This window comes from Sparus aurata, chromosome 21, assembly GCF_900880675.1.
Source record: "Sparus aurata chromosome 21, fSpaAur1.1, whole genome shotgun sequence".
NCBI lineage: Eukaryota > Metazoa > Chordata > Actinopteri > Spariformes > Sparidae > Sparus > Sparus aurata.
The window spans coordinates 25,205,516-25,231,781 of NC_044207.1; the positions used below are offsets into that span (position 1 = coordinate 25,205,516).

Consider the following 26,266-nt stretch of genomic DNA (forward strand, 5'->3'; position numbering starts at 1 on the left):
TTCATTAACTTCATCATAAACATGTTCAATTTGCTCAGATCAAGTCTGTGTTCTGTGTCTGGATCCAAAGCTGTCACCGGTTAAAAGAATGGCAAGTTTACCTGTTGCAGGGTTGTATGATCCAGTGTTTGAGAAGACGTTCTTGTAGACCAGTGTGATGTCAATGTTAATGGGTCCAATGTTTCCATTAATGCCAAGATTTGCTCCAAATGCCACCCGGTTACCTTGAGAAAACAATACGTAAATATATAAATAAATAGATAAAATACAAGAACAAAAAACAAGAGATTATTACCTTCATTTCGAGCCCGAAGCAACCTGAAAATAATACAATAAAATAGTTGTACCTGACACTGTGTTCTTACCTCGGACTTCTTTTTTCAGATCATCTAGTTGTTCCTTGGTCTTTTGCAGTTCGGCCTTAAGTTCTCCTAAGATGCTCTTTAAGTGGTAATCCAGCACGGCTTCAGCCACGCTAAGGTAGAAGAGGGACAAAGTCAACACAGCCACTGAGATCTTCATCTTTCAGCTTCATCTGCTTGTCTCAACTCTCCACACTCTGCTTTATATATCACAAGAAGAAGGAAATTGGGCTGCTTCCCCCCCCCCCCCGAAGATAGAAGACTTGTTTATCCTGTTTTTGTTTTTTCCTCCATTTCTTACTCTTGCCCGCCTCAGTTTCGAAAACAGTAAAAAGCTTAACAATAGGCCACTTACAAGGTCACAAGGTGTGAGTATCGTGAACTAAGAGTCAGCAGTGATGATGCTTAACTCAAGATTTTTGCATGCGGTTGACCACAGTGGCTTCGACTGAGGGGCCTGAGCTGCTGCCTGCAGGAGTCAGATTGTGTGCGAGTATGGATGAGTCACTCTGGTCTTGTGAAGGGAACAGTGAAGAAAAGACCTCACATATCCAGGGACTGAAATAGACTAAATGCTCTGCGTCTGCCTCTCACTGTGCACACTGAGTGGGAGGACGCAGCAGACACACAGAGGTGCTCACAGCTCCCCCACATTCATCCAACATCTTATCTCCGTTTTCAGCCGATAGACACTTAGGCCTGCGAATGAGGGATGCATGTTCCTGTTGGTCGGTGTGTGTGTGTGTGTGTGTGTGTGTGTGTGTTGTGTGTGTGTGTGTGTGTGTGTGTGTGTGTGTGTATGCATTTCCATCTTCATGATTTGAAGGCTGTCTGTCTCCTTTTTCTGGTTGAGCGAAGCACAAAATGTACTAAAGACTCTCCAGGCTCGAAGCTGTGTGAGAATTTAAAACTGAATTTCATCCTTGGATCCGGCTGCTGTATCCTCTCTGTTCACAAGAGGGCAGGCAGGTACAGCTGACTGAGAGAGAAGCGGAACTCATGTCTAACTAACATGTATAAGATATACCGTGTTTACATGCTCTTTATAGCAACACATTTTTGCATTTTGGGATCACAAAATAACCTCAAACACTCCCTCGCCCTGGATTCAACAGACAATAAAATATATGATTTGATATTTCCTGTCAAAACTATTAAACCTTGTCTAAAAGCTATTTCAAATGTGTTATAATAGAAATACACCTTCAGTGAGTAAAAGAGCTCAGAGAAATGAAAAAAACATTTTAATAACAAGACACAAGGTTACTTGAAATCACCAGCAAAGAAAGTAGCATCAACATGTGACATACCCTGCTAAAAAACGTAATCTTGTGCCTTCATCTGGGGCGTTATCAGTAAAATTTAAGATTTAATCCAAGACTATGTGACTTTTGTGTAACAGCAGCCACACGTGCTAGTTACAAAACACCAATTGGTGCACTGTGTTAACCTCTTTGTTTGACTTTTGTGATACAATCACGGAGCATGTGAACAACTGTGAAGGAGTTTTCCTTCCTTCGCGGAATGTAAAGTTTCCTGGTCTCACAACAGGTCTGAGAATAACGAAGGTCAAAATAAAGTCATATCAGTTACACAGCATTGATTGGAGTAAGGATGTCTAAAGTTATCAATCTATCTATCTCTCTGTCTATCTTTATCTTTTCAATGTAAGAGGAAGCAGTCTCATTTTCATACATAATGGAACTCATCTGAGCATATTCTGTACCTCAGTCTCCATCAGGTCCACTCCTACACAGAACTCCGTTGTCCTGTAGCCACCCGTAACTGCTTAACATGAATTTAAGCTCTCCAGATCTGTAACAGCCAACCACGAGGACAACAAAACAATGCAGATGGAATAGTAACCTTCAATATGTTGTGGAGGAATTGGGTGATAGAAAAAAAGAGAAACAATGTGCTTAAAAGAAAAATGCCTTTTTAATCATTTTCAACCACCACAGAGCTCAGATATTGTGTCAGAAAGACACCGCTGTAGGTTCTGACTTGATTTTGGTAGAACTGGATCATATCTTATGGAGACAGTGTTTTCTGGTTTGCCCTTTTATGCCCTCCAGCTGATCTGCCGGAACCCTCTGTGACTAGATGGCTGTACTTGTTACCGCTAACAGCAACTAACAGTTCTGGGCTCCAAGTTAACGTAGCCACTGTTGGTACCGAACCCAAACTCCCAAATTCAACTGCTGCCAGATGGACGACAGGGAATCCAGTATAGAGTTGGTTTGCAGAGTTTAGCTGCTGTTAGACAGTTAACACTTGCTCATTTAGCCATGCAGCTAACGTTAGCGACTGCTACAAGTCAAGAAAACCCTGCTACTGTATCCCCTGTTGTCAAATCACCAAGAGTTCTCGTGGTCTATTCTGGGCTAAGACCGATCTTTCATTCAAGTTTCGTGGAAACCTGGTCTGCAGTTTCTGTCTAATCCTGCAGGCCAACCAACCAATAAATGGACACGGGTGCACACTTAACATCCTTGGCAGCAAACAGAATTTATTGCAAGGCATATTTACAACTCCCAACAAGAGAGCCATTACAATGTACAGCTTGATATCTTCATTTTATTCTTATTGACATTGCTGCATGTTTCCTGGATCTTGGTATCTGTGTACCATCGCTGTTCACACCTGGCTGTACATCTATTTTCCCGTCATTTAATAATTTCCTTGAGATAATATCAGCAGAGCAGAACCAGTGGGTTCAGATTTTTTTCGTCATGTTTATTTTATGTACATGCAAGTCGGGTATGAGGAAGATATTTCTGACAAGTGGACGGAGATATCTCTGATATCTGCTCTGCTTTTCACAGACTCGCGGGCTTCTCACACTGGAGCCGCCAGGAGCTCAAACGAAAGCTGCCTTTGTCTCTCAATTTGTCAGTCACCTAAGAATAAAGTTGACATCACAGGTATGGCGCACAGAGATGTTTCTGACCCCCCACCACCCGTCTCGGCTTTGTCAATGCACATGTGAACTTTGTTTGATATATCTATGGAAACTGTGTCGGGGTATTACGCTCTCGGCCAAAGGCATGACGAGAACTCTCCAGCACACAAATACGGATATCCTCTGTGGTCCCGCATGACTGGCATTGCATTGCACTTACATGGCCACAGTCTCTCCGCAGGATGACTAAATATATTGAGAAGGATTTGCTATCAAAAGAAAGTGTCCCGTCAGCCTGCGGGAGACGAGGTCGATCCAAACATGTATCTGAAGGCAGCCTGCAGTGATATCCCCGTGTCCAGGCAGAGAGGGGGGCCGAGGCTGGAGCGCTGCCCCAGTTCCAACCAGCAGAGGCAGGGGGCAGGAACCAAGTGGTACCCCTCAAGTCCCACCGGCTGTCTTCCGGGAAGCTTCGAGGCCAGCAGACCTCAAGAACAGCAGAGTTTGGAGGAGCTTCTTCATGTTCACAGCCATCTGTTTCAGGCAGCCGTGCGACCTTGTGCCAGCATGGTCTACAGGTAGGATATCATGTTCTGAAGACAAGTGCATGCACTTAAAAATTACATGAGCACACTGAGGCCACACTGTAGTGAAGGAGAGTTTGAGATATTTCCAACACACAACTCTTCATTTTGGCTTGTCACGTTGATTCTGCTGATTGAACTTCTTTCACTCTGCTCAACTTGAATCAAGTCCCATCAGGGTAAACAGGGTTAAGTGTTTGTCAATTAACTCCGATGTGAATAATTTATAACCCAGTGGAAGTGAGGATTAAAGTTTAACTATGCTCAGCAGGGCTCTGGTCCTGTTAAATACCCAACGCTTTCATCATCTCTTGATAAGGAAGAGTCCTTCTTAGCACAGCGAGAGCCAGCGCCAATTCCCCTCTGCAATTAGACTCGACGTTACGAGGCACACAAGGCCACCGTCAGACACACTGCTGTGTCTTCAGTGGGCTTCGGCAGGTTTCACTTCTGAGGAAAAGGACAGAGGATCTGAATAAGCAATGAAGCACTGCGCTAAGGTTTGATTGTACCAGCAAGGCAGAAAGAGAGAGCGAGCTGACGGAGGTAACGATCAGACGTGTCATTAAATCGAGTGGAACTTTCTTGTATGTTGTTTTCGGAAACGTAACGAGTCAAACGCTATTTTTATTCACGTGTGGGATGTTAGCTGATGTACTTTATGCCACAGAACATATGAACATATGAAGCAGACTTTATTTCAGGCGGTTAACCGAAAACCCATTCAAATAATTCATTGTCTGCAATTCGAGAGAACGAGAAAGAGCAAACACGCAAACTGATATACAAGAGACTCACTCCTGCGGTACTCTACAGAGAGGGACAGTCCCGCAAGTCCTGTTTGTGAATCTAAAAGATCATTTTCTTAGTCAAAATATTGGCAGCTTGTCGTAAAGACGGTAAAAAGCCATTACGTTTTGTGTGAAACTGCTCAGTGAACTACATCGTCTCGCTGAAGATACATCACCGAAACCATCGTGGCCGTCACCTGGGCGCCGAAAAAGTGTTCTAGTCATATTGCCAGATGCAGTTATGTGAAAGGAGTTTTAGTCAGTTTCTTTGAGCTAGCTGATGTACGGGAACAGCTCGACAAGGTTTCATTTGTGATTTTTGGTGGGCGACTGTTGGCTGTGTAGTCTTTCTAGTTACAAACTTTCACTTTTCAGTAAAAAAAAGAATTCCAAATTGACAGACACAATGTGTAGACCATGGAACAAATCAAACGGAATCACAAAATTGATTGTCTGTTACGACTGACTACTATAAAAAAACAAGTCTACTTAAATAAAGTCCCCTGACGGTCCACCGGAAGGGGCCTGACTTTGCCTCTCTATGATTATACTAATAATTTCACTGGTGATCCCGAATGAATGCAGTTGGTTTGTACATCGCATTGCATCTGCATGGTGGATAACGCTGTTTATCTGCTGCCCCTCGAGTGTTTTATTGAAGCGTTTTATTGGGAACTGAACCTTCTCCTCAGCCCATTTAGTACGAACTGCTCCCAGAGTCGGCACGTAAAGGCTAACGCTCCGAAGTGAGCTTGTAAACCATTTATCCTGAGGCTGAAACTCTGCAGGTGCATAAACATTTCATCCATACTGAATCCACGAGCCACAGAGTGCTTCACCATTTCCTTCTATCATTCAATATCTCCGATGTGAGGCCATATGCCTGCTGGGCAGACACGTAAGGTCAGTGGGCATCTATAGGAGTTGTGACAATAAAGATGTCGGTATGCATCAGCGTCACCGTATGCAGGGGTTTCTAAATGAGATGAGGTCACTGCAGAAGCTGTCCTGATGCGATGCTGATGGTGACACTGGGAAATGTCATAACGGCAGCAGCGACGGATACGACGATGATAATGGGAATAGTGGGCTATATATGGCGGGATGGTGAGGATGACATGAGAGGAGACGACACAATTAACGGTTTAGGCGCTGACGATGAAGGACAGTTCCGGCGCCGCTCATGATGGCGGTGACCTTGCATTTTCAGTCAGATCCTCGTCATATTGTCCCCTCCTGTCAGATTTAGTGTCAAGCTTCTTCCTCAGTATTTCATGCATGTTCTCCGGCCCACCCCCGAGTGGAATTTGCAGCGCCCTGATAACTGTGACCATCATGTCCACGCAGAGTCCGAAACCGCCCCTATTAAGGCAGATTAAACAAGCAACTCGTCCTCCGCGCTGCTGCACGAGCGGTGCATCACAATGACTTGCGGTCTAATCTGCGGCGTAGGGGGGGACAGACTGGAAATGAGAGAGCGGGTGCCGTGTTAAATGGTGATTTAGAAAAAGCGAGATGGGCGAGGGGAAGGCGATAATAGACGGAGAGGAGACGAGAACAAAAGGGGGGGGGGGGGGAATACAGAGGCAAATAAAGACGTACGTGATTAAGCAGCCAAGAGAGAGAGAGACGGGGACTGCTCCGTCGGTGGTGACGTCACGGGCAGCTCGGAAAGGTTTCCCCCCCTTATTATCTCTCATCCTCTCAACGGGAGGTTAGTGCTGATAAGGAAAACTATCCATTAAACACTTGAATAGCCTTTAGAACAAAGAGAGTAAGATGTGGAGCCGAAGAATATTTCAGTCAAGCGGCAGACTGTTTACAGGGCTGTAATTATGTGACATGGGATCTCATGTTGCCGAGAGCTTTTTTTAGATAGCGGTTTGTTATTATGGGTCGGATTTATGTTCTCTGTATAAATAGAGTGTTTTGGAGGCGCACAGGCAGTGCTGTCGAGCCACGCTGACAGACGCTCCACATTGTGGGAAATCCAGGGTAAGGTTCGAGGAACGCATCAGTCTCCCGAGTGCTGTGTCATGGCCGCTTATCCGTTTTCGACATGTGCACCGTATGGAGGTTTGCGTCTCTCTCAATAAAACTTCCAGAACTCTATTATCCGGTTCTCGCCGGAGCAATTAAAGCAGAGCGGTTTGCCTCAAGGTAACGGCGCGATCGCCCGTTGGGGATTCCATCCGAGGATGTAAGATCTAGTTGACGCTTTTGACTGACACACTTTTAAATGGGATCGACAGGCAGGAAGTTGTAGCCTTGGAGGCGGCGCTGACATTAGAGGGATGTTTCGCAACTTTGTCCAACAGCACAGCCACCTCTGCTGAGCGCTGCGGTACAGCGTGATCAAGCCAGAACAGGATTTGCTGGAAGGCAGAGAGGCTGCAGAAGAGAATGGCAGCGAAACAGAGAGATTAAGGTTATGTGATTCAAAGGACTACATCAAATCAGTTTACCCATCAGTGTTCCCCCGCAGTGCTTCGGGGTTCGCGATAAACCCTGACCATGTGGCTCCGGAGGGAGATTTCCAAAGTCTGCTTAAATAACTCCAATGATGGGATCAGGGTTATGTCAGCTTGGGCTTTGAGATCTCATTCCTTAACAGAAAACCATAGCTACTCAGGGCAGGAGTTTTAAAAGACAGGCATTTACCACCCAAGGACGGTCCAACAAAACCCCTTGACTCTATCAGATTGCATTATGGGAAATGTAGGATCCAGCATCTTCGGATCTTGACTCATGCTGGAGACTAAAAGTCAGGATGTCTCTGTTGCCCTAGGTTTTACGTTTTTCTTTAAACTTGTCATTCCTCCAACTTAAACTGGCAAACAACACGTTATTCGCTTTGACGTATCATTATGATTAAATGTCGACTGCACGATGTATTGGCTATCAAATAAAGAAACCATCTGCGTTAAGATTGGCTCCCTAATCCGGGATAGGGAAGGTTAACTGGGGAAACCAAGCAGGTTGGCATCCTGGCACCATTTCTGTCTGCTTTGACACAAAATGGCTGAAACAACTCACATTTTTTCTTGTCATTTGCAAGTAAACAGTAAGGAGCGTGGAAGTTGTCTGGTGCCATTTTAGGGCAAATCAAGGGAACACGCCTTTAATGGAGTATTTGTCTTCAATAACTGTTGTCTGCAGCGTTACACTTCATTGACATCTATGCTTTGCATGACAAGCATTTGTAAAGAGAGCAAAAGGGTGCGTGCAACACTTCATCACACTACATGTAGTTCCAGTGATATTAAAGTTTGGCTGAACAACCTCAAATCCCCGACTGCTCCTACTGACCCACAATTCAACCTCGGAACCAGAAAAACGTAGCGGGCCTGTCGAACTGATCTTTCCAAGTGTCTGCAGTTATCGAATGCAATCGCAGGGATATAAATAAAATCTGCGTCGGCCTCGGGGTTCGCGGATGTTCAATGAACCGTGAAATCCTGCATTGTCACATTACTGCTTGGTGGGGGAGGAAAGACAAGTGGCTGCGCAGCCTGAACGCTGGTTTATGCTTTGTCTCGCTGTGCCGCTTACAGTAACATCTGCTCTGAGATGTTGGCGTAGGTCTCCGCTGGTTTCTTTTTTTTTTTTTTGAAGGCTTTAACGAAGTGATGTCATTTTCTTGCAGTGCAAAACGTGACTTTGCGAACCGCGCAGGGGTCAAAGATTAGATGTGAGCACTTGTTGGTCGGTTGTAAAGGTCACTGTGGTGCACAGAGGACGCGCACTGGGGCGGCAGATGGGCGAGCAAATGAAATGCCTCGTAAGTGAAGCGTGACGTTCACGCGAGCCATGTTTCACGGCCAGCCTGAGGTGGTGTAAATGAACGCACATCAACTCAGCTCCATTGACTTCCATTCAGAATAAACCTCTATCTCTCTTCCTCTTTTCCTCTCTCTCTCTGTCTCTCTCTCTCTCTCTCTCTCTCTCTGGAGCGTGTGGCGCCATAGTGAAAAACACTGCAGTTCTTTCAGCCAGTCAGTCAGAGCCAGAAGCCTATACACACCGCCTCTCTCTCCCTCATTCACCGCCTGGCTCGCTCTCTCTGCGCTCAACACGCGCTTGCTCTTCGCCTCCTCACTGCATCTGTCCTCCTCTCCCTGAAGTGAGGTACCATGCATCCTCCTTTCTCCTCCTCTTCTCTGCTTGTCCATCACCATTCCAGGGTCCCTTTATCAAACAGAGCGTTCTTGCTGCAAAGCCGGGGACCATAGAAGCTGTGTTACTGTGCGCCAAGACTTTGGAAACGGGACAAGGCTGTTTTTTTTGCCGGGTCTGAGGACAGCCGCCGGAGCAGCCGCCGCCGCCGCCGCTGCTTCTGTTGGGATGCGGATCTTTGCGGGACCTCTGCTCTCCGCCTAACACCGCTTGATTCCCCTCAAAGTTGCAGGAGGGCGCACATCGGTGAAGGATCTTGTCCTGCTTCATCCTTGTTTCTCAGAGAACTCGCTGTGTGTAAGAACACTTGTTTCAGTAAAGATGTCAATGTGTGTGAGTGTACGGTATTTCATATGCAAGCACTTCGCTCCTCTGTGAAAGCATGGCCTTATTCTTTTTTTCAAGACGTGTGACGGGAGCGAGAGTGTGTCCGTGGTTTACGTGTGCGTCTGCATGTGTGTTGGAAGGCACGGCGTGGTGGCGCAGTGTTACTCTCCTCACTCCAGGTGTTTGACTAAAAGGCTTAGCCGTGGTTCGAGGGCGAGAAAGACTCCCCAGGCGCCCACAACTCCTGGCTGCCTGCCTGACAAAAACCTCCCAGACACCCTGAGGAGAAGTGAATTAAAAGAGGCACCAGAGGTAGACTTTGTAAACAGGAGTGGACTAACTAGAAATAAGCGAGAGGCCAGTGTTTGAGTTGGAAACACAAAAAGTGCATAATACTTGATAAAGACAGAGGTGAGGAAGATGAAACAGGACAGACACAGAAAGAGAAACGTGAGATAGAAACGAGGAAAACTAGGGCATATCGCCACGTCGAAGCAGCTTAGAGATATGCGCAGACGACGTGATTAAACTGGAGAAAACTGCACCGAGAAAAGAAAATGCAAAGACGAGACAGATTTCTCTCTCCAGTCGGTCTTCCTTCTGGACATTTTCTTCTTCTCCTCACACCTTTAACCCTCTCCCCTCTTAACTCCCTGCTCCCAAGTACTCTTCTCAGCTGGGCGACTCATTCAGAACCTCTTCTCCTTCATCCTTCTCCCTCCATCTCCACCCTCTCCCATATTCCCAGGTGGAGTCGGGCCGGCACAGGATCACCGCCTCACCGGGACTGCACCACTGCTATGTCAGGTTTTTGACGTAAAATCAGCTTGAGATTTTTTTCCTCCGAAAAAGAAAGTTCAGAACGATCTCATGCTCCCATCGTCCCTGCCTGTGATTTACGTATGAGATTGGGCAGCACCAGGCAGAACTGGCCTGGACCACTGACTTTCAACTTCAAGGACAAAATCTAAGTTCTCGGACAGAAACAAAAAAAGTATCTTAAGGACGCAAAAAAAAAAAAAAAACACAAGTTTGTCTCGGAGCAGCTCTAGCGGCCTTTCCCATCAGCCATGCAGGTGTCCTTTGCGTGCACGGACCACGGGCTGAAGGCCCCGCGCAACGGCGAGCACAGCAAGCAGAACGCCACCAGTCCCGAACACAGCGAGCCAGGCCCGCGCTCGCTTCCGCACCGTGGCCCTGATAGCTCGCAGCCTGGGCTCCTTCACCCACCGCTACCACCACAACCTCAAGGAGTCCACCGCCAAGCTCACCGGCATGAAGTACCGGTACGTAGACTGATGGTGGAGACTGTGTGAGGAGGCGGAGTGAGGAAGGGGGGGGAGGTCTGTTTAGTTTAGTCTGATTAGTTTTCTCTCCTCTGAAAAAAAAAAAAACCTGCCACGAGTCTGAAAGAAACGAATAAATGAATATGAATGACAACTTAATTTAGAGGACGAGAGAAGAGAGGCTGCATAAATTAAAAGAGTCCTGATGGAGACAATGAAGATACATGAGCAGTGACAGGTGATGAGTGGGATGGTACGTGTGTGTGTGTGTGTGTGTGAAGATTTTTTTCCAAGATGCAGATTTATTGGCAAGTCTTTATCATTTTTTTCCACAATGAACAGTGTGTGTTTTGTGCAGCGAACAGTCATCCGCGACAGTTTTGGGTCGTTCGAAGCGCTTAGAGTTCAAGATATCAACGCGGAAATGTAATTGCTTGTGTGTAATTTGAAAGGAGAGAAAAGATATTTTTGTGCGGGGATGACGGATAAAAAATACAAAAGAGATAAAGTTCTTCAGGCGCAGAGAGGAATTTCATTAAGAGCCTTTTTACGCTTATTGGTCTGAAGCGACGATCGTCTCTCTAACTCACGGTGTCTTCGTTACGGGGAAAAAAAACGATAATGACGGATTATCGACAATACTTGGGCTGCACGATTAATAGAAATTTTATTGAAATGTCGCTATAGCCGAGCACGGTGTCCATCACAGGAGCTATTTCTCGAACCAAGTGGGACCAAGACATTATCTGTATAAGCTTCCAGGGCATGTGTGACCAAATCTTCCTATAAATGATAGGAAGATTTGTTCATTACCATTCGTGAATGATGCCCAATAAGATTCCTCTGGACCCCAAACGCCCTTCCATGACCAACACATAACATAATCATGTGAATATTGTCACCATCTTTATTGTAACGGAGCTGCTGGGCGATGTCAAGCTATACATTGTCCTTGATTTGGGTTGTGGAGTGAGGCGTTGTGGTGTTTGTCTTTCAGTTTTGGAGATCAAATGGGTTTTCTCCTATTTTTATCTGGACATCAGCTGAAACAAAGGATTTCATTGGTCAAGTGTATATTTCCGCAGGCGAAAATCCGACATTGACATCCATCCATATATAGTGTCCCCTGCACGAATGTCAGAATCAGTTTTTATACATTTACGTGCACATTTTTCAGACAAAAATCAGTACCTACCATATACGTACTGGAACTAACACACCTGCGATCTATAAATTAGAATCGGAATGCCTTCATTGTCATTGTAAGCTCAGCATGCACCGACATTAAGAATGCAACAACAAAATCACAAGATATAGAATAAAGAACAATACAAAAACAATAAATAATGTTATAAAAAATAGCATGTTTGAGATGAAGAGTCCCGGTGTAATTTTGTGTTGAGTGTGGATGTGGCCTCGGGAAAGCAACTGTCTCCGGATCTTGAGGTGCTGCACCTGCCTTGCGTTTTCCCCTTATATAATGCCAGTACAAATGAGGGTTTACTCAGGAATAGGATCAAAAGAGAGAACAGGGAGAGGAGACTGAATACCAGACAATACGTATTATGCTGTGGACTAAATAGTGGGCTGACGAACAAAACCAAACGCACAGCTTGGGAGTGTGTCACGGCTGCTCGTTGTTCATAAAGCTCACGCAAAGTTCAGCACGGGCTTCGGCACATATGTGTCCCAAACTGCAACACTCTGACACAAACAGCAGGAAAATCCCTTCAGTCAGGTCTAAAGCTTGTTTAGACATAAGATCATTTCACGTTACAGTGAGGTTTTAAGGTTTTATGTTGTGCTGGTAACATTTTTACGTGGACAAATGTTTAATTTTTTTTTATAATAACACCTACAGAGCTTGTAGTGAGGTGTTGAATAAATGTATCTCTTCTCCTTATATACATTATTATGATGGTGAATTCATCATTTTAAACGTTTGTCGGTTCCAAAATGGTAGTTTTGTTTACCTCTGTGTGAGAGTTCTGATGGTTGGTCCCAGCGTCTACCAAGGGTCTTGGTAGTTGGCAGAAGTTAGTGAGCTAACATTTGCAATGTTAACCACGGATCCAACTGGAGTAAGTTTGATTTCCTCAATATAAAAATACCTGGAGGGCATGCACTAAATTGCTTCTGGACTTTACACATTTCAATTGACTGAATAGCTCAAATTATGATATGTATATATTATAATTATGGGAAACTAGTGTTTTTGAGGGGGGTTGTGACTAAAAAGAAATTTGTCCAGCTGCTTCTTTCACTATGCTAGCTGATGGGGAAAAGTCCTTTTTGGGCCCCAGTGCATCGCATGACAAAATTACACAGTTTGGCCACTACGACAGTTGGCTTCAAAGCCTGGCGCTCCTCCTGGGGGGGCTTGACATTAACATAAGCTGGCATAAGCTACATTTATATTAGCTAGCTAGGGTTAGCAGAGTTGTATTAGGTTATTATATTAGGTAGTGCAACAAACTGGCAATAACTTGAAGAGGCAGACAATCGAACACCTGAATGCAATGTTAGTGTTACATTTAGTAGCTGGATGTTATCAATATCACCTTTGAGCTTGAAACTGACGGCAAATCCATTTCATAAATGAGACCCCTGTCATTTTAATTGTATTCCTCGGACATAAGGGAATATCTTTGTTTGGTACAAAATCCGTCAAAAGTCATATCATTTTAAGGTATTTTTCAAGAGGGAAAAAAATAACAAAATGACAATATTGTAAAAACAATATAACTGCCAGGAAAACTGTGACTCAAATAGCAATATATGTAAAAATATTCAAATAATAACTTTTTTTCATATGATTCAGCGAGATAACACACTGGACTGGACATTATTCCATCACAAAATGAGATGACCAACAAACAAATACAAAAAAAACCACCTTTTTCTGAGAGCTACTACATCCTAATACCATGAAGTTAGATATTAAAATGAATCATTTATCACCATAGTTATCACATCACATGTGTGAATACGATGGAAACACAAACTGAGATGCCGAGAATGAAGCCGATGAAGATGATGCTGAACATCTGGTCCAGCTGTTTACACCAGCAACGTCAGCTATAAAGCGGGGAGCATAAGGGATGCTGCAGCACTGTATGTATCCCATAAGGTACAGTGTGGGAGGAAATAGACGCTGATCAATCAGAATGACCTGGAAAAGAAGCAGGTTTATTATGATAAGAATAATCTAAACATAACATCACCGATAAAACAGATTAAAATCAATAAATAACTGACATTACAGTCAGGTTCCTCTCCACAGAGATAAGGAAATCACAGCGCCTCACTGTGCCAAAGCTGAGTTTGACCTTTATAGTCTCTCCTGAGCTCGTTCAATACCACCAGCATCAGATTGAGACGCCGCGTACAGTTCTCAATAAATGGCCGTGACCATACAGTACATTCTGGAAAGTGTGACAGCAAAGCCGAGCGGAGCTGTGCAGTGGAGCTCTCCATGTGTGTCTGTGTGGGAGTTGTAACGAGGCCGGGCCAAGTAAACAATGCTCTCTTATCTCAGTGAGTGGGCTCTTAACCCAGACCGCGGGAGCAAAATAGTAGCGTTCACCTCACACCGTTAACATGCTGGCGAGGCTGACATCATCGCTCACCGTGTCGGGTTCAAGAGAGGCCCAGGGAGAGAGAGAAAGAGGGGGATGACGGGAAGAGATGGAGTTGGGAAGAGGAAATACAGGAGAGAGAGAGAGAGAGAACAAAAAGAGGCAGATTTAGAGATCGAGAGAAAGGGAAAAATTGGGGCACGCGGGTCAGTTCACAGAGAGGAGGCAATTAGCAGAATCGCTGCAGATTGGATGCGGAGCGGCAAAATGTGATAAGTGTCTGCTTGTCACACAATCTCATCTCGTTTCCATAACAACATTGAAATGGCCAACTTCAATCTGTTCCCCGGCACCAAACATGCCTGGTGACGCCATTGTGCTAACTGGTTCATTCATCTTTAAAGAAACAAGAAAACAACAACAAGAGTTTTCTTTCTTTTTAAGGTTACAAACTGAACCGACGGAGGAGCCTACAGCGCGCGGCTCGTGAGATGCGTCTGTTTACTCTGGGTGGCGACGCGAGGATTTGCTCGTCCTTGTAGCTCCCTCTTAAAAAGCAGGTGGAGGATATTAGTCGTAAATCTTCCTCCAGCCCGTCAGCAAATCCCCTGTTTTTCACCGCGGCGGAGCAAATATTGGATGAAAAAAAAAATCTCATCCGTCGCATCCCCTCTCTGCTTCCTGTTCCTCTCACTTCAGGTGCTCTGTGCCTCGTTCCACCCTTTCTCCAAACCTCTGACTCTTAACCTTACAGTACTTTTTTCTGCTTCGGGCGCCATCTGACAAGGAATCTCTCTTTCTGTTGAGGCGAAGCAAAAGTCAGCAATTAAATCTTTGAAGTTTTCAAGCCTGCGATAACAAATGAAGGCGCTCTTTCACAAAGACGGGAGCTTGAGTGTGTGTGTGTGTGTGTGTGTGTGGGCGTACGGCTGGCACATTGCATTGCACACATGAGTGCATGTATGTGCGATAGACGTGTGAGGCTCCGCACTGAACCTCCGAAGGCGTAGCAAGTCGAAGCAGAAGATGTGAGCGAGCGAGCGAACGAGCGAGCGGGCATAAACTAATAATACCACCCTCCGCAGCATTTCGGTTGTCATGGCGATCCAAATATAGTATACTTCTACGTGTGGTGTCCCCTCGTTGCAACCGAACAAGGCTGTTTGACCTCACAAAAATATGCACAAACCACACACACGCAGGCCAAAATTTGTGATGCGACCGAACACGGCGTTTGTTGCTGGCTTCACAAATCTTGCAGATTATTTCTGGCTCCTGGTCGGGAGCCCCTGGTCGCCTGGACTGGAGTTCATAATGGTCATTAGGCAGCAGACGGCCTTTTGACAGTCCAGGAGGTTTCGGAGGGAAGATTGCAGTTGGTTGGTTGGTTGGTTGGTTGGTTCGGAGCTGTGCTGCAGATGGATGCAAAAAAGAAAAAAATCCCTTCTGCTGGTTCCTTCACATGCAGGCTTATCAGCGTCCAGCAGAGAGGGAGGCACGCTCTGCTGTGCATACATCTGTGTGCCGACAGTGTGAGGAATGTGCGATGCAGTGGCGTTTAAGTGCGAGCCGTATGGAAGTTTTTCCATCTGTGGAGCAGCCCCCAGAGCGCGTGTCATTCTTGCACTGATGGGTTGACTGTGTGCGCCTCTAGCCGCGATTCTTTTAATTAAAAATCCCCTTTTGAGTCTCTCAATTTAATAAACCAATGGGCTATCAGACCTTGAAGCAAAAAAATAATGATTTAAATACTGGTGTAAGAGAGATTTGGTAAACACTACAATTCCCCTGATTCAACAAAATTCTTAGCGGAGGATGGATTTCTTCTGCTCGTATCTCAGGAGGATGAGAATTGAATTTTAGTTGTTTAATCAGCTTAGTCAAAGATATTTTTTATACAGTAGTTTTGCAGGGAATACAACTGCAGATTCTATTAGCACGAAGTCAGCAAAAAAAATCTACATTGTTATTCACTTGATATCATTCAGTGGCTCCAGACGAGGTGTACGGAGGCGCGATTACACAGAAGTCTGCAGGTTTTTTTGTACCAGCGATAGCGCGGCCTGATGCCGATAAGACGACAGGCATTCTGCCGCTGTGGCTCTTTGTCGGGATGCACTGTAAATCATGATTTGCTTCTGCTCTCTCGCTGCTCTGCTGTGTGTTTGTGTTGCGTGGTGAACTTTTGTGTGCAGGTGTCTGTGTGTGCATACATGCGTGTGTGTGTTTGCATGACTGGATCCCATCACGCTGCTCTCGCTCAGAGACACAATGTTTGGCAGCGCGTACCCCAGCGCTCTCGGTTGCTGTTTTGGGCTGTTTTTTTTTTCGTTTTGTTTTGTATTTTCCCCATCATGCATCAAAAGTCTTCATCGCCCCTCAGTAAGATAGATGTATTTTATGTTCCAGCATTATTTACCGCCGTGTTGCGCTCTGCTGTGATGTGTGGTTCTAATAATACGAGGCAAGGGTGTTGCACAACAGGAGCCCTGCGGCGTGGAGCCTAAAGACCAAACAAAGCCCCCTCAGGGTAAGAACTGCCCAATCTCTCAGTTTAAAGAGCCTCAACCTTCGCATGGATTTAGCATTTTAATTAAAGGTCACAACTTCTATAAGCATAATGGTTTTATAATGGTGTTGCTGTGCCTGCCTTTCCCTCCTTTAGTGTAAACAGACTGCAATCTCAAAGATAATTGGAAGTAATAAAACTGAAAAGAAAAACACGGCTGCGTGCGTACAACAGTAATACTAATAGAATAAAATGTAAATTGCAAAGAACACGGCCTCTTCAAATATCAATGGAAAGACAATGAAACAAGGTGTTTTCTTGCGTGAAAAAGAATAATGCAATCTGCAAACTGAACAACTGAAAAATGTCAAACAACTAAGAATCTGACTGTTACTTTCCAGATGACTGGTGTCTTATATTAAAGCCGTAGTATGTAGGAATATGTATGTTGTGCGATATGGTGCCTCAATTACAATGTCATGTCTTGACACCTTGTGTTTTGAGTCCAACATATAGGCTCAAGTGATTTTGCAATGCTGCATCTCAGATCAGTAACAGCGCGTCAAGCTAACGTTACCTGACCGAGAGACAAAAATACCTGGCTATAACGTGCTACCGGCTAAACCTCCGTCGAAATGGGCCGACTTGACTGATCAAAAACTAGCAAGTTAATGACTTTGCAAATGGAGCCAACACGAGACGAATACTTTGGCAATCCAGCTAATTGTCGCATATTCAACGGTCGGAGATTTACTCTTTTTCAGCCTCTCACTCAGTGACCATCTCTTTTTATCTCTTCTCTTGCGTCAACGTCCTGTTCGACCTCTCAAGAGAGGCTGCTGAGTCTGATTCTGTTGACCGTTCACCTCGCTGTGGTTCTGGTGTCCATTCCGGTCATAAACATTTTTAATTTTTTTAGGGCATTTAGTGGACACTTTTGTCCAAAGTGACAGTATTTCATACATACATTCATACACTGCTGGCAGTGGTATCTTGCCCAAAGACACTTTCACATGCAGACGAGGGGAACCGAATCAGCGACCTTCCGATGACAAGACGCTGACTCTACCCCTGAGCCACAGCCGCCCTTGAACCGCCATCTCCCAACGCTGTGAAGCTCCTCTGATAGTGGGGTAAACATAAACACTCCTCAGAGTCGGCAAACAGAGCTGACTTCCAGCTACAGTACGCAGCAGTTACAAAATGCTTTCAGGAAATCCGTAAAACACAGAATCACGGTGATCACAGGCGCAACAGAAACATTTTCTCCGTAAAATATGAAAACATTTTGTGACAGTTGTTGCTGTGTGTGATGTAGTGCAGTAAAGCGTTACAAGTTTCGACCCGCTACCTGATAGGGGGGCGGATTGTCTGTGACATAGACACCATTCACCCTATTACAAGTCACTGATGCATTAAAATGATCTTGACGCTGTTATTTTAGGGTGAAAGAGCGACATAATGCTGCGAGATATTTGACTAGATTGTTTTTGCAGTGCATGTTTGTCGACCGGGGTGAAACATCAATCTATGTGGGTCCTAACTTCTCTTTATTGTTATTATAAACTAACAGAAATGTGGTGAGGTCAGCAGAAAGCCTTTTTGGATCAGAAACGGAGATACTGAATTGAAATTCAGCGTTGATTTTGTCTTATCGTTATCAAACCAGAGCATCAAAACCTCCGTGTAGTAGATACACGAACAGAAAAGCAACTCGGTAATCCAATCTCCTCCAGAACCACCTCAAAGATCCTCCACAAAGGCAGCAGAAAAAATTCCTGCTCGGTTTTTTTCGACAAGTACCAGCGGACAGATAAAAAAACCTAAAAAGAAGACCGTGACACACTTTCCATCAGTAATGTATGAAGGTTCTCCAGTTATCATGATCTGATTTTTTATTTTTTATTTTTTTATTTTCCCACGTTGCCGAAGCTCTCCCTGAAATCGTTCTGAATCAACCACTTCAGATCTGCCCACGTGTTTTTCAGTACCGGATCAACCCACAGGCCACCAGCTTCAATCATGTTTTCCAGCCTGAAACGCAGTTTATTCTGTGTGAGATCCTCGGCCCGTCACTCCTTTATCCCTGTTAGATTACAGTATGGGCACAGTACACTTCAGAATGTAGATTTCCACACAGTGTTTGTGATGGGTCCGTGTATACAGCATAACAACAAACACAAAAAAAAGAAGTCGAAACAATGTGGCCCTTTGGTAAAACAGAGCAGAAAGCCCGGTACTGACTCCGGCTCGTCATTGCACTCACACTCTCTCCGAACAAACAAGCGCTGGGCCCTGTAGGGAGCGGGCTGTCATTTCCTATTTCCCATTGTGTGTCATATAGAATGCTTTATCTGTGGAGGGCATTTGATCTGCTTCGACTCGAGGCTTGGACTTTGCAATTCTGCAAGCCTCAGTCTGTTGCCAGTGTCTGCACGCTGTCTCCTTCCCCCTCTGCATCTTTTCTCCTTCCGCCGTCATTGGTGAAGATTCAACCACGAGGCCTGCAGGCTTCATCAGTGTTTTTTCTTTTTTTCTCCTTAGCAACTCCGCTGGAGCTTGTCTTTCATTCTTAATCTATTCATTTTTTTTTCCTCCCCTGAAAAGTACTTGGTTTAACTTCCCTACTTTCTTACCGCCCCCACACAGGCCCCGGCTTTGGTATATTTAGAATAAGACCCGCCTTTTTCTCCCCCTGCGCTGAATTATCTTGATAACAACATTATGGCTGACATCAGGAGGGCGGGTGGGAGCCGAGCAGGTGGGTGTTGTCTAATCCCTCCGCCCAGGAAGGTTGGCTTGTGTGGGTTTGCTTAGTCTACATTAATCCCCGGCGATGGAGCGAGGAGTTTTATCCGTCTGCTCGCAGACCTTGACAAAAGTGTTAGCTGACAAATACTCATTTGAACCATCCAGTATCAGGAAATAAATCATAAGAGTGTGACAAGAGACTACACAAGTGCTTTCCACAGAAAAACGGGCGATCCCTCTGAAGATTTAAGCACAATAAATCAACCAGATGTTCATTTGTTGTTTCTCTTTCGAACGGGGGGTCCACTAAGAATAGAGCGGGATACATGCAGCAACAGCTCGCAAGGATGTTCATAAGTGGTGACAGGTTTGTGTGAGGGGGCGTCTTCAAATGACTCATTTGTCATTTTACTTCAAGGCTTCTTTTGGGCACCATCCAAGCATGAGGGACCGAGCCACACTCGCCGGCTTTCAAAGTTGTTTGTGTGCAAGTATGTATAGACGCGTTGTCCTTTTCCTCAAAGTGCTTTCCATCACCATATACAAAATACTCAACCGAGAGGAAAATGTCGGCATTTGGCGTGTCTGTGAACCTCAGAGACGTTACATATGTACAAGTCATACCTAGCTTTTGAGTATTTGCACGTGTCGCATTCAAAGTAACATGTGCATGAGCTCATGGTCATGTCACGAGATGGACGGTACCGTGGTGGTGTCAAGCAAGAGACGATACTGCGTTTCAACACTTGTAAACGCCAAACCGTCAGATATTTTTAAGGTGACAAAAAGATGATCTGTCTGAACCTCACCAAAGCGTTGTCACAGCATAAAACTGAAAACAGAACATCAATAGCTGTGAAGTTGCAGCGTGGAGAAACATGAAGTCTCAACACATCTGTCGTTTGCAGAAACGTGCCAACGTTTGTTCTGGTGACTGGGTTCTTATATAAAGTACTTGTGCCTCTGCATCCCAGCAGCCCCTATTTTCCTCCACACAAGCGCCAATTTTCTCTTAAATACAGAGTTATTAATTTTCTTCCCTTTGTTGCAAATGACATCCTGTAAATCCCCTTAATCATTAGCTTCTCTTTCAGCGTGCCTCTGCTGGCACCCACTTCTGAGACCTGGACAGATCTTTTAATGCACTTTAGCAGGCTGTGTGGTTAATAATCAGGTTCGTGGCCGAGCTTCCGGAAACCCTAGAAAAAACTGGGGACGGCTGAGGCAGCTTTCTCCGCCTGCTAAACTCCGGCTTTGTTTTTCTCCCGTCATTAAGACAGACTCTATGAATTTAAAGCACAAACACTGCGAATTCAGTTTATGGAGGAGCTCCAAAAACAAAGTTAGCAGTTTTCCGAGGACAGCCGGCTTTATTTGGAAATGGTACGTGCCTGCAAGATTGTTTATTGTGGAGGTAGCGTGCATGAATGAGCCACTTTGAAACTTGAAAGAGGTATCAGCCAGCCAAATGTATGCACGGTTTTCAACAATTAAAGGGACAGTTCACCCCAAAATCAAAAATACATATTTGTCCTCTTACCTGTAGAGCTGTTTACCCATATAGACTGTTTCGGTCTGGACGCCACGGCCTGGTTACTCAAGATAATCCGCAGACCTTGTTGTGAGCAGTTCTGTGTAGGAAGCACTTTCTAACGAACAACAACCAGCAACTGTACAACCGTTGCTGAACAAAGCGTGCATCTATTCGTGGACAAGAAGCTCGTGCTCATGACAGGTACGGGTGGTTAATCATCTGAATTTCCCGATTCGATTCGTTTCCGATTATTGAAGTCTCGATTCGATTACAAATCGATTTTCGATTATTAACGATTATCAATTCGATTTTCAATTATTAACGATTATTGATCTTCCATTTAACATCAGTCAGCTGCTGAATTATTTTACTTCTCTTTTGAGTAACACCTCACAGCACCTCCAATATTGTATAGTGTAACTGTAATATCCAAATTATTATGTTTTACTTTGTTTTAAATGTAGTCTTTCAGTGTTAAAAGAAAGTTGCCAAGCTCAGCAGCTGGACTCATGTTAGAAGCATTGTCGGTGACGAGAACCAGGGCGTGTTTCTCTATTCCACACTCGTCTGCCATTGCTTTGAGAAACTCATACATATTTGCGCTTGTGTGGCTATCATCCATAGCTCTCGTTTGAAGTACGTAGGACATTAGCTTCCATTAACTGCTGACATAATGAGCTGTAACGGTCACGTATGAGACTGTAGCTCTGGATGTCCAGGCATCGCAGGTTATTGCTACCCTGTGAGCAGAGTTGAGGGACTCTTGCACGGAAAGCTTTGTCACCTTGTAAAGATTTGGAATCAATTTAAGTGTGAAAAGCTCTGGGATGGAATAACATATCTTGGCTCCAGACTGTGGACCATGTAGCAGAAGCCAGTAAGAGGAGGACTCCAGTTTGTATTACTATTTCCAAAAAAAAATATATATTATTATTATTTTTTTTGAAAATTGATCTTTGGAAATGTAATAATCAATTCATAATCGTCAATATTATAATCGCGATTAATCGTTAATCGATTTTTTTCACCACCCCTAATGACAGGGCGGGATGTAAACATTAAGGCCGTCCTCCTTAGCTGAGCTGTAATGTTAGCCAGGATGTCACAATTTCTTCAATACAGTATATTATGAAAAAGGTATGTAATCAATGCCATGTTTCAATGCCACGGTGAATACTGACACAACATCCACGGCTTAACTCTACAAAATGTTAACAAAAAGAGCAATTACACTGTTTTATGGCGGGAAACGGTGTATAACCGTCATGTACTGGGAAAAAGTGAGAACTGAAAGATACGGAAACGTTTGAGAAGGTGATGTGTATTCAGACGATATTATCACATTTGTATTATTAACACATTTGTAATATTAAATCGTTTAATACGTAACGGCATATTGCGACAGTCCTAGGATCGATATTTCAACATTTTTGACAACACTAATCGTCAGCTAGCTAACTAAGCTAGCCTCTTGTCCATGAGTAGATGGACGCTTCCTTCTGCGCAGTGATACGGTTGAAAGAAAATAGTTCCTACGTAAAACAGCTCTCAACAAGGTCGGTGGATTATCGTGAGTAACCCAGTCATGATTTCTGAGAAGGGTCACTGCTGTTTGATAGAATGCAGACATCTTTACAACCGTTATCTCTAAGACTCGACAACTCACACCAAACCAGATGGATAAATAGCATTTTAGATTTTTGGGCGAACTCTCCCTTTAAGCTGATGCTTTGCCCTGGATGCTTTGCACAAAAATGCAGCAGCGAGTGAGCATCGCCCTATCCTGAATGCCCGCCGTCCTCAGTAACCCCCGGACCGAACACACACAGATCCCGTCAGTATGGCACTTATAACCTAAAGTACAGCCCCCTCCCCCACACTTTCATGGATCAGAGCTCCCACTCTATAATACATCAGAGAGACGGAGGATACAATATCCAAACTCCTCCACCATATCAGAAACAAGACTGCATCCCACGACTTGTGACTGCGGAGGGATCTGTCTCTGAGTTTTCCTCCTGTCATGTTATTATCACTGCCTTTAATTACGCAATACATCAAAGCATCAAATCATCCCAACGCTTTCCTTCTTCTCCGTGTTTTCCCCGTTTGTCTCAGCTCAAACTCCTGACGCGACGACTGATACTTCCTCGTGTTGGGCAACTAATTGAATCTGCTGAGGGCACGGGCTCGGATTTGTCCGCCTGCATCTTGACGGGGCATTAGTTGTCAGACATGCAAGAGAAAACAACTGCCGGCCATCTTTTACAGCCTCGTTTGTTGTAACGAGTAAATGCCTGCAAAAGAAATGAGCAGAAGGCCAGGCTCAATCCCCAAGACCGTAATTTGAGGTTGTCTCTGTGTCGAGAATTTGGGCAAATTCTCGCCGCAAGATAAAGTGTGCTGCTTGCGAGTGTGTGTCTCAACGGCGACGCCAAGCGAATATGTCTCAATTTCACAGGGAATCATTTCCTCCATCAGATGGCCGTGTCCTCCTCTGCGGGGGCTGTAGATCCCTCCTGTCACAGCTTTCCCGTGCCCAAAGATGCATACATCACACTGCGGGAAGACACCTGTGGTTGCCAGGGGCGGGAAACGATCTGCTCAGCGAGTTTATCGTCTCAGCTGGACCCGACGCCGCACAGATTGTAAAACTAGATGTGAAGCCAAGGGTGGCAAGAACTCTGATGTCTTAAGTTTATCTTCCGTGGTGTTAATGAGAGTTGAAAGTGCCGTATTACACTGCCGCTGATCGGCTGGATGTAAATTAGCTGTAATCGAAGAGATGCATCTCAGGAGGTGCTCCGTTGCTCAGTTAATAGGTAGAGGGAATGCATTAAGGAAGCAGGAGGAGGATGGAGCGTTTGTGCGAGGAGCTATATTGAGAAATGCTGATATGATACAACCTGTGTGCTTGAGAGAAAGAGAGCGTGGCATCTAGTGGGGAAGAAAATAACAGTAGAAAGCCTGAGGACTGAAGTGCTCCCTGCTGAAAGAGGGATGTCAAAGGCTATCGGTGTAAGAAAAGGGATTTGAGCGAGGTATGACGGGGGGACGGGGGACGGAGGTCAAAAAGATCGCAGAACAAAGACGTAATTGGATTTTTTCTCGGTTATGAGCAGAATATTTTTTTAGGCTCCTTAGAGGACCTTCCCCTCCTCTTCTGGAGAATGTGGGATCCATATTGGTGGAATAAATCAAACGTCCTCCCACCTGTAATCTCTCAATTCTGATTCATAGTTGCAGGTGTGATGGTGATTCTCCTCTCGATCAAACGCGAGAAGCTACCAGCCATTGTTATTGCTAATCCCCACATACTGCAATTACAATTGATTTTTTTTTCTTTTTTTTTTGCCCCTATTGCGAGCTCCGCAATTGAAATCATTTTGTTTGCAGCCTCCCGAGTTAGGATGCGAAAACAACATAGATTTTGCCTTTCGTTTGGCCCAGAGTGGAATACGGGAGCGTGGTAATTGCAATCACGTTTGACTGATGACATCTTGAGCCTGAACAACTCTGGTTTTGTTAATCATAATCTGTTTTTCCACACAGGAACCTGGGGAAATCTGGGTTGCGTGTCTCCTGTCTGGGGCTCGGTGAGTACTTTTAATTAGCATCAGAGGCAAATGTCTAACGATTTCGTAAGCATCCACGTAGGCTTAACTCATCTGTGTGTGTGTGTGTGTGTGCCCTGCAGAAGATGGCAATCTCATTATATCATTTCATCTCATGCATCTTTCAAACGTATGGAGAGTCATGAGAGACAACACAGAGCTGTTTGCAGAGTGTTAATATCTACCACGTTAATATTTAATCAATAGCACCGGTTCCTGCAAACAAGTTGCCCAATTATCACACATATCCAATGCACGCCAGAGCGTTTAACACTCCCATTCATCTTGATACGGCTGATCCGTTTAGTAAATCTCTTTTGTGTACTGTGCGTGCAAAGTCACATGAAGGGGGGGGGGGGATGTTCTCCGCGGACGAAATGACTTGACAAAGCAAATAAATGATGCGGCGCCGCCCCCAACAGATCCGGCAGCATATCTACTGATGGAAGATCTGCGAACCAGTTAGTTAATCATCTTTGTAGCGATTTTTCTTTTAGAGGGTCAGCCGGCGCTCATTCAGCAGCAGCAGGGAGGAACAGTGAAGAGGGAAGCATCGCTCAACTTGAAAGGATTAGTTTCGAGCCTCGTTATTGGCAAGCCTGAGCCGCGCGGTTGTGCCCTTGAGCAAAAACATCGATTCCTCCTTGTACTGGTTTTCAAGTCGGGGAGAGAAAAGAGAATTTCATTGCCGGGATCAAAACAGGCAACGATAGCATTTGTGTCTACGTGGGTTTCTTGGTTTTATCGTCTCAACTGCGTAATCAAATTTTTAAGGATTAGTCCATCATTTTGTGGAATAGGCTCATTTGCTTTCTTGAGACCTAGATGAGAAGATTGATAACACTAATTGAGGAGCTACCGCCTGCAGTCAATTCACTTATCTTAGCAAAAAGGCAGGAAAAGGGGAAAACAGCCTTACTTTGTCTTAGCATCTGTATCTCCAGGTCATTTTGTCTGGGCTTAAAGATATAATGTGTAGCATGCCGCATTAAAAATATCAAAAAATTACAAAACTTTTGTTATGTATCCCAAATGTTTCCCACAATGTTCAAACCCAGAGAAATCAACAGTTTAATTCAGGGTAACAGTTTGTTTCTTTTGCTCATTTTTGTTTGCTTTTACTTCTGGGGAAACATCAGCTGATGCTTCACACAGCGAGGAAGGAAGTCGGCGAACGCGGCTTAACAAAACTTTGAACACATTGCCTTGTCCGTGAACGTTTCTGCCTGAGGAACATCGGATAATAATTTCATCGGCGATTATGGATGTTAAATGATGAAGACAACAACTCCCATGATCCCACGCTACTTAACGACATCATCAGAATACTTATTTTGTCATCATTGTTGAGTGGCACATTTAATATTCCAATAAACTTGTGTTAACATCAGTACATTTAACATTTTCCAACTATAGCATAATGTGTCAATAACAAAAGTTGCCAAAAGTACTCTGTTTCTACTCGGTACCCACACAAATACTAATTTTACCAACTGCCAATATTTCTGACATCACACTTCACTAATAATCTGGAAAGTAAACAACATTTTTTGAGGTACACGTTATCATTTTTCAACGATTAAAACACACACTTTGAATGTAAATAAGCATCAAAATAAAGCTTATAAATCAAAAACAACAAGACACAAATCTCCCGAAATGCTAAAACCGCCCTTGGTCTGACGTTAACAACATACGCCTACCAACACCTCTAAAGCTCCTCACTAATTAACATTTTGCATTTCATGTGTAAAATGTTCATCAGCTAAAAAAAAACTAATTGTAAAAGACGGCAAGCCGTGGTTTTACGGGGGCTTATGTGTTATTTGTTGGCCGGGTGCAGCTACTTCCT

General features: G+C 44.5%; 2 protein-coding genes across 6 annotated transcripts in view; one reads left to right on the forward strand and one right to left on the reverse strand.

Annotated features, from left to right (window-relative positions):
• Positions 1–26,266, reverse strand: part of LOC115572600 (complement C1q-like protein 2) — an 88,413-nt gene that overhangs the window by 43,489 nt on the left and 18,658 nt on the right. For 4 of the 5 annotated variants that reach the window (XM_030402862.1, XM_030402865.1, XM_030402864.1 and 1 more), the window contains exons 2-3: positions 366–475; positions 102–224 (exon numbers count right to left, since the gene is read on the reverse strand). In XM_030402862.1, coding sequence (XP_030258722.1) covers positions 102–224; positions 366–475 — 233 coding nt within the window. Of the gene's footprint in view, positions 1–101; positions 225–365; positions 476–717; positions 968–26,266 lie in introns of those variants that run through there. The other variant, XR_003982110.1, reaches the window with a different exon arrangement.
• Positions 8,590–26,266, forward strand: part of LOC115572598 (voltage-gated potassium channel subunit beta-1) — a 40,483-nt gene continuing 22,806 nt past the window's right edge. The window contains 4 exon segments of the mRNA XM_075488162.1: positions 8,590–9,112; positions 9,891–10,293; positions 10,295–10,428; positions 24,353–24,396. Of these exon segments, the coding sequence (XP_075344277.1) occupies positions 10,213–10,293; positions 10,295–10,428; positions 24,353–24,396 (259 nt within the window). The 5' untranslated portion in view covers positions 8,590–9,112; positions 9,891–10,212.